The following is a 9,237-nucleotide window of genomic DNA, read 5'->3' as shown; positions in this document are numbered from 1 at the left end:
ATTTGTGTGTTGTTATTTCAGGTAAAGCTAGCAGGTGGCCAGGAGCTGGGTGGCAGAAAGCGGCCCACAGCTCCTTCTACAGTTACCCAGCTTCCACATCTAGTAAATGTCAATCATGTTTTAAAAAACAGGCATACACTCTTAGGATATTCTCTCTCTCTCTCTCTCTCTCTCTCTCTCTCTCTCTCTCTCTCTCTCTCTCTCTGTCTCTTTAAGTTCACTTCAGGTCCTTTCTTCTCTGTGGCATCAAGTCAAAGGTTGACATCCTGATCAATTAATCATCACTGAATCTTTCAGAAAAGATGAGCCTGTAATCTGATAGGCAGGTTCCCGGCAGCCAGCCTACAGGGTGATCAGCTCTTTGTATCACTGCCCCTGTGATCTGGTGAGGATAGGTTCTGAGCTGACGTTTCTGTCAGTGAGCTGAAGAAGGCTCATGCTAACTGGATTATTCAGTCTAGGAAGCATGGCCATGAAATCCACACATACACGTGGGCCCTTGCCCAACACGGCCTGAATTGACTGGGGAACTGAGTCAGCGGCAACAGAGAGGCCACTCTTTGACTGTAGCCATCTTCCAACTGTCATGACCTCTTGCCAATGGAAAACCTTCAAGAGTAAGCTGGGTTTGGAGAAATGTACCACAATTCTCAGTGCAGCTCTTTGAAATGTCAATATAATTTCAGTAGCTTCGTTTACTTATGTATTTATTGGAGTTCAAGCTGGCCTCAAACTTGCTACCCTCCTATCTTAGCTTCTCAAGCACTGGGATTATGGAAACTTAGAACTCGGTGTCCCCCTTGGTGACTGCAGAAGAAAAAAATTTGAATGGGCAGAATAATGATGGATAATAATTCTATCTACAAAAACATAGAAATAAAACACAAATCTACATACCATGGCCGAGATAGAGTTTATTGGGGCCCAAGAGAAACACAATTACAACCTTAGTCTTAAGGAGAATTTGTTTGCCTAGACCGAGGGGAGTATATTGCTTACACAGAGTCTGAAAATGTCTTGAGAATTTTACTACTTTGGGCATTAACATGCTTTCATAAAATAGCCTTATAATTGTGGGATGATTGCTTATGACAGTGTAAACCATGAATAATGACCATCGTGTCTTATGGTACTAATTTGGTAGTAAATTCTATACTTGGGGACATATTTGTCATGATTTTTTATAAAGCTATGTAATAACTCAACAAATCCAAAGCTCCAAAGGAGTTCCTCTATCTCTGCTTCTCGGGACATCTTAGAGGCAACACATTCTCAGGTGCCTTAAAAGTCACCAAGAAAATGTGACTGCTTCTCAAGAGGTTGTCATTTCCTTGTCTGTTTTAAAGAAAAAGGTGGAGATGATGTCACTGCTAAGCTTCCTTCCCCAGCAGGCTCCGCTGTTCTGGTGACCCTCACCATGTAGACAAAGGTGGGGTCATGTCAAGAAGAAACACATTGCAGGACATTGGAATAGGACAAAACACAAGCAACCCTCTTCTAGTGTCTATGGGTTCTTGGACCACTCAGTTTAAACCATTATGTGTTTGTAAAGGTACCCGTGGCTGTAGCTCAGCAGTCCAAGGAGAATCAAGTCCCACCGCTCTTTGCTCTTCCCTCCTCAGTATCTAACAACAAGACATTGACCTCTCCTGACACCAGTCAAGTCCCTGTCCCCACTATCCTTTACTGAGATCCAGTAGGAGATACAGACCAGGTGAAAATTTGAGCACAATGTCATGAGGTCATGGATGCTGCCATAGGAGTAAGCAGTGACACTTGGAAGGGCAAGGGAAAAAGGCCAAGCACCCTTGAGGTGCGTGACATTCAGGCATGAGGAGGATGAGTGAACAGATGGCTGGCCAGAAGAGAAAGCCTGTGCCAAGTCTCAAGGGGTCCTGCAAGCGGTGCAAGCAGGGCAAGTGGCCATTAGGAGTTGGGGTTTACACTGGGGTTAGGAAAGGCTAGAGGGAGGAGGCAATCACGAGGGACAGCGAGTCAAATGAGCTGCTTGGGGGTCACTCTCTGAGAGGAATGGGGGCATCAAAAGGTTTTGAGTGAGGTGGGGACTGTCCTGCTAAGCTGGGTGCTCCTAGGAACATGGAGAGAGGCTTCCAAACTCATGGAATCTTTTGTCTCTATGTCTCAGGTCATTGCATAAGCATGAGATGGCTTTACACTTAAATATTTGGAGTGACTCTAGGCTGGCTTGACTCAGCGAGGAGACTTATGTTAACTGGAAAATCTTGGTCTGTGCTAGGTTCTGGGCTCCTGTAGACTGGATCGCGTTGAGCACAATCAGACAGAGGTGGCCCAGGCCATATTACAAGCCCAAATCTTCCCAACCTCGTGGTACGTGGTATGTCCACTGGGTCCCCTCACTCCCAGGCACTGTGGAAGCCTGTCTCTGCATCTTGGGGGGCTTGTCTTATTGTCAGAACCTTTTGTAAAAGACAGCGAACAGCATCATGAGATGACTACATAAAGAAATACCTCGCAGGAGAACATGGTTCATTTGCCCCTTAATTCTACCCTTGTTTTATTTGTATGTGCAAGCACATGTATGTGGATGCCACAGGAGTTTTCTTTTTTTTTTTTTTTTCGAGACAGGGTTTCTCTGTGGTTTTGGAGCCTGTCCTGGAACTAGCTCTTGTAGACCAGGCTGATCTCGAACTCACAGAGATCCGCCTGCCTCTGCCTCCCGAGTGCTGGGATTAAAGGCGTGCGCCACCACCGCCCGGCTCACAGGAGTTTTCTTTAACCACTCTCCACCTTTTAAAATATGTGTGTGTGAGTGTATATGCGTGTTTTGTGTCTGTACATGCGTGATGTGGAGGTATATGAGTATGGGTGTACATACCCATGTGTGACTCAAGAGTTTATGTTCACTCATGTGATATGAAGAGAGTGTGTATGTATATGTGCATATGCATGATTTGTGTGCATGTGTCTGTGTGTATGTGTGCATGTGTGATGTACGAGTGTGTGAGTATATATGCATATTCTTGTGTGATGTACGAGTGTGTGAGTATATATGCATATTCTTGTGTGATGTACGAGTGTGTGAGTATATATGCATATTCTTGAGTGATGTACGAGTGTGTGAGTATATATGCATATTCTTGTGTGATGTACGAGTGTGTGAGTATATATGCATATTCTTGTGCTGTTGGCTCCTGAATGCGCTGGCCTGTGTGTGGTCATCGGATCTTTTCTAGCCGGTGTTCATCTTCCCACCTTGTTGACCGTTCTGGGGGTCGAATGACCCTTTCACATGGGTCACCTAAGGGCAGTGGGAAACACAGATATTTACATTATGGTTCATAATGGTAGCAAAATTACAGTGATGAAGTAGGAAGGAAAACAATTTTATGGTTGGGGGACATCACAACATGAGAAACTGGATTAAAGGGTCGCAGCATTAGAAGGTTGAGAATTACTATTTTAGATGGTCTCTTCCAGCTTATATAACTCAGGCTAGCTGATGACTAGTGAGCTTCCAAGCTCCCACTGAGCCTCCTACAGACCCTTAAGTGACTATATATGACTTTTCCACGGGTCCTGAGAATCTGAACTCGGGCTCCTGGGCTTTGTGGGCTTTTCTGTACTGAGCAATCTCCTTACCCTCTCTCCTCTTTAGGTTTTGAGATAGACTCTCCGAGTCCAGAGATCACCCATTGGCTACAGTGGCTGGCTAGAGGGTCCGTCTTTCTTCCTCCCCTGCCCCAGAGTTCTGGGAGCACTGGGCTGCTTTATGAGTGCAGGTGGTCTAACCCAGGTCCCACGGATGCTTTCCTGACTGAACTGTCTCCCCAGCCTAAGATAAGTCATTCTTTAGATCCAGGTGGATATCTGGGTCTGGTGGGCATGACCGGAAAGGTTCCAGGCCTTTGTGTCTTAGAACAAGAAAGCGACCAGGGAGATAAACTGATGGTCACATGAGCTGGGGCAGATTGTTAGGACCGTGGCAGAGGATGGAGCAGGCCAGAGCGGAGCCGCTTAGAAGCACAGCAACTGCACTGGACAGTGGGTTAGAGCTCCCAAGTCACATAGCAGAGGCTTTGGGGCACAGCACAAGCTTTTCCGTGAACGCTCCGTTCGCTGAGCTCCGTGTATTGCTTCATGCATGACGTGTCTGCTCAATGATCTCAAATCTCCACCCAGGCACGTGAGCCACAGGTCACCTTCAGACACCCTGCAGTGTCTCTGTGACTCTACCAGTGGCTCCTGCCATTTCTAGGCTGCCCTGGCTGGCAGGTTTTTCTCCTATGCTAATTTTGCAGCCTACTTGTGAGGCCTTCCGGATTTCATTCTCCACCCTCCTCTCTGGCCTCACTTTCATCCGGGTTCCTTGGGAAGACAAAGAGTGGCTCTGGGATGAGACTTGCTTTGGACCCTTTACATGGCAGCTGGGGCTGACTTTGTGGGAACAGTTTTATTGAGATATGACTTATATAGTCGTATCAATAGTGAGAGGGTCGGTCCATAGATAAGCACACAATGCAATATAGCTTATCCATAACAATGAGGGGAAACTTTTCACAGACTACAACATGGATGAACCTGGAAGATACTATGCCTAAGGAAAGAGGTCATTCACAAAAACGCTCTTTCCCTTCACAGGAGGTACTGAAATAGAGTTGAAAACCATCGTCTAAAGAGAAAGCAGGGAGCGGGGTAGGGAGTTATTGACTACTGAGTATAGAGATGAGGAGGAAAGAGTAGAGGGGCGACAGGGATGAGTCCTCCACAATGAATGGACGTAATATCATAGAGCTGCACGACTAAGACGGTAATGGGGGTCAGGTGTATTGCTGCTATTGAAAACTAACTTCGGCTGGGCAGTGGTAGCGCTTGTCTTTAATCCCAGCACTTGTGAGGCAGAGGCAGATAGATCTCTGTGAGTTCGAGGCCAGCCTGGTCTACAAGAGCAAGTTCCAGGACAGCCAGACTGTTACACATAGAAATTCTGTCTTAAAAAAACAAAACAAACAAAAAAAAAACAACAAGAAAAACTAACTTCAAAGCCAATGTAGTCTACAGAGCAAGTTCTAGGACAGCCAGGGCTACACCAAGACCTTGTTTCAATCAAACAAAACATAAAACAAAACAAAAACCTTCTAGGGCAAGAGAGATGTCTCCATGGTTAACACTGGCTGCTCTTGCAAAGAACCCAGACCCAGGTCCCAGCACCTACATAAGGTGGATCACAGCTGCCTGTAACTCCATTTTCAGAGGGTCTGATGCCCTTAAACAGCCTCCATAAGCACATGGCGCGCACACACACACACACACACACACACACACACACACACACACACGCAAATAAAATTTAAAAGCTTTAAAAAGAACTTCTAAACCAATTCAGTAGTTTCTAGAATGTTCACAATTTTGCAAATTTTTGTTTTGTTTTGTTTGAGACAAGGCCTTGTTATGTAACCCTGATTGTCCTGTTATTAATATGCAGCCCAGTCTGGCCTCAAACTCAAGGCAATCCTCTCGCCTCGGTCTCTGAAGTGCTGGGATTACAGGCTGCTATCACCGCACCCAGCTGTGGTCATTGCCGTCACCTCATTTTCTGACATTTTCTTCATCCCCGTGCCTCTCCAGAAAAGCCTTTCATCTCTACAGACTCGAGGGTGCTATTTGTGACAGTCATCACAAATTCTTAGGAGGGCCCTTGGAGATGAGGCTCCCCGGCAGAGGCTCGGAAACTCAGAGCCGATCAGCAAAGGCCACACAACTCGTTTGTGGCAGAGTTAGCTCCTTGATTTCTTGTGAGGTTAGATTTCCATGTCAAAAATGCTGTGTCATTCACTTCCTCCCGAGTGATGCTGACAATAGAGTCTCATGCAGACCATGTTACCCTTCCCTGCAGTGGATGGTCAGGCTCTTCTCCGCAGGTTCTCCCTTTGCTCTCTAGAGCCTGGGTGCCAACAGTAAAGACAGCACAGTCTTTCATGCCTTAATTATGTCCGAGAAAGGTTTCTATAAGTTTTGCTGGTAACACTATTTGAGTAATTAGAAATTCAACCAGGCTCAGTGAGTTCACTTTGGAAAAATGTGGCCTTATACAGAAGGGGTAGGGGCACACAGCATCCTATAGCAGAAATGCCGGTCTTGGGCTCGAAGTAGGGGTCATTCTATCCCTGGCACTGGGGCTGGTGGAGGGCTTTGCTTTGTTCAGCCTCCTTCTGCCTCTTGCCTTTCAATAGCGCTTAGGTCTGACAGACCCATGCTCGGGGAAACTACGGGGGGAAAAATAGGTGTGAAATGGGAAATTAACTTTGGCGAGGGTTTTCAAATGGTGGAGAAGGGTCCTATGGTTATTAACCACAGAGAAAGAGAGACCATATTAACAGAGGCTGTGGCAAGTCACGGAACCCATAGGTGCTCAAAGAGCGAGAGTATGGAAGCCTCAGTGGGTCTGTATTTCTGTGATTCAGGCCTCTAGGAGTGCATGAAATGTCTTCAGCGTGGCCACTCAAGGGACAGGTAGGTACTCTTGTGTCCTGTTGAGTTCCCATCCGATGAGGAAAAACCTGACCGAGGAGATGGTTATGGGGATGACACAGACTCCTAGACAAAGAGCTCCCTGAGGATAGGGACCACATAGCTCATGGTTGAGCTCTCAATGGCCGAGGAGTACCTGCCGAGAGAGAATGAGTAGCAACAGTCCGCGTCAGAAGATGTGCTGTTATTTACAAAATGACATCTGTGCCGTGCATGAACTCATCTTCAAGGGCACTCAGACTTGAGCCCTGGAAGGTAGGCAAGGCTGCTTCACAGGTGAGGTCACACGGCTGGAGGTGGGAGAGGGGGTATCATGCCCTTCCAAAAGGCCTGAGATATGAATAAGAATCAACTGCTTACCTGTGGTTTCTCTATCCTAATCCTATATCCGTGGTAGACATGTTTTTTTTTTGCCTAAATCTCCCAACACCAGCATTATATCATGCTGTTTTAAACTCATAAGACAATTACATCACTGGGTTAAACAGGGGTTAGGCTGGCAAGTGGGTGAATCCACATTTAGACTTTGCTACAGATCGCGCATGGTAGCATTATTGTGCCCAATACAGTTTCTGGTCATTTCGATTAGATTTATGGCCCTGGGTCTTCAGGAAATGTGTTCAAACATTGCCTCTGCTTTATGAGAGCCTTGTTTCTGTTGAACTTTCATGGCCTGATTGGAAATCGATGATTTCTTCAGATCTTCAAACTGTCATGTTGAGGAGACCTAAAGATTCACTCACTCAATAAAATGGTTTGAGACTGCAGGATGTGGAGACTTGCAAGAATTAAAACGCATGCTCGCGGGCACCAAGGAGTGTCCTATTTTAACTGTGTCTATGTCGTGCGCTAGGGATTCTCTCCGTGCAAGTTGTTTTCCTCCAACAAGCCCCATGATCATAGCATTTCAGGACACTGGTAGGGCCTAACTCCTGGGCAGAGTTGCTAAGTTAAGGCGAAACAAGGGAGCTATCCTATCCTAGCAACTGTTGCTATGCGGGGGCGTGGCGTCGATGCGAGCGAGGACGCCCTTTGCGGGCCCCTTCCCCTCTCCTGCACGAACTACATTTCCCATGATGCTCGGAGAGGGCTCCGTTGTGACGAAGGAAATGAGATCGGACGGGGGAGGGGGCCGGGGAGGGGGCGCTATTCCCAAGTTGGCTCTCGGGCTTCGGCCGCCGACACCGCCGCCATGTTGGGCTGAGGCGATGACAGGAGGAGGCCGGGGCGTGTGGGATTGAGAAGTGGAGGAGGAGGCGGAGAGTCAGGGCTCTGAGAGGGAGCTGTTCCCTAGCTGAGGGAGGAGCCCCCGGAAGACGCCGCGGAAGGCAGCGGAGCGGAGGCGGCCAGAGCCCGGACGCGATGCAGCCCCAGCCGCGCGGCTGCGCTGAGGCGCCCGCGGCCTGAGCCCCCCGGCGCTGCGCTCGGCTCGGCCCGGTTCGGCTCGGCTCTGCTCGGCTGCCGGCGAAGTCGATGCCCTTGAGCGCGGCTGCGCGCGGCCCCGTTGTGCGGTCCCGCGGCGTGCGCTGAGCCTCTCGGCGGCCCCGGCCGCCCTCAGCCCGACGCTCGATGTGTAGCCACATAGTTATCTGTACACTTCGTCGCCTGGCTTTAATGAGGACCTGAGTCGCGAGCGCGTGTGAATCACCGCCTGGGCCCGGGAAGGAGGACGGCGCATTTAACCCCCTCCCACCCCGCTCCATGTCCGTGTGTCACTCGGCTCGGTCCACCTGGCGCGGCGGGTCCCGGCGCTGCCACTGCTGCTGACGATCGACTCCCCTTGCGCCTCTCGCCCCAGAACCTCTTGGACTCCCACGTAACTTCTACTTTTTTGTTGTTTTTGTTTTCCCCTCCTTTTTGGAAAAGCTCAGCGACAGACCGATCAGAACTGTGAAGGCTTTTGATTTCCCGTAGCTCCAGCACTTCTGCTCTTGTTTTTTGTTTGGTGTTTTTTTTTTGTTTGTTTTTTGTTTTCTGCGTAAACCTCTGGGCCACTCTCAAAAGGCAAGATGTCCAGTCATGTCCCGGCGGATATGGTAAGTGAATGATAAGTTCTGACGTTCGGATTGCATTGTGGTTTCGAATCTGATTTAATCCGAAAACGACACGGGCGTCGGGGCGAAGTTTCTGGGGCCGGGGGTGGGGGGTTTACAGCACTGGTGGCAAAGCCACCCCGCTTGGCTTGGAGAAGTTGGCACGTTGGCACTTCTGGCCCCCCTCCCCCTCCTTTTTTATTTTTTATTATTATTTTTAGGAAACATTGGGTTTTGCTTTTTTTTTTTTTTTTTAACCACGGGGAGTCACTGGCTCGGTTGTTATCTAAGTCGCCGGAGGCAGGGAAATGCAGCTGGAAGCGAAGGAAATTCCTCTCCGGTTGCTAGAAGGCTCTTTAGGTTTGGATTTAAACGTCTTGGGGAAACGTCAGGGCCAGTGTGGGCAGAGCCGGGGACGGGCGCCGTGCTGGATGCCTAGGGCAGGAAGAGGAGATCTCGCTCAGTGACAGACAAAATCATTCGGGCAGTAGGCGCACACCTGCTACGTTTCAGGGACCGAGGAGCACCTCTTTGGAAAAGTCTTGCTGGGAGCCCTTGGAAAGCTCTGACTGAACAGCTCTGGCGACCCGAGCTATTTAGGACGTTTTTCGAGCTCAGGCTGATCGCATAAAGGACCCCTTTTTATATAGATATCCCAAGGTTTCTTGGTTAACAGAGATTTAGCAGGGTTACA

At 48.6% G+C, this 9,237-nt stretch overlaps 1 protein-coding gene across 1 annotated transcript in view; it reads left to right on the top strand.

The window, feature by feature from the left end:
• Positions 1-7,670: 7,670 nt before the first annotated feature.
• Ubl3 (ubiquitin like 3) overlaps positions 7,671-9,237 on the top strand; it is a 42,094-nt gene continuing 40,527 nt past the window's right edge. Inside the window, exon 1 of the mRNA XM_005344719.3 lies at positions 7,671-8,546. Within this exon, the coding sequence (XP_005344776.1) occupies positions 8,520-8,546 (27 nt within the window). The 5' untranslated portion in view covers positions 7,671-8,519. The remainder of the gene's footprint in view (positions 8,547-9,237) is intronic.

The sequence above is a fragment of the Microtus ochrogaster genome, chromosome 2 (assembly GCF_000317375.1).
Source record: "Microtus ochrogaster isolate Prairie Vole_2 chromosome 2, MicOch1.0, whole genome shotgun sequence".
In the NCBI taxonomy this organism is placed as follows: Eukaryota; Metazoa; Chordata; class Mammalia; order Rodentia; family Cricetidae; genus Microtus; species Microtus ochrogaster.
This window is presented reverse-complemented; position numbering and strand designations above follow the sequence as displayed.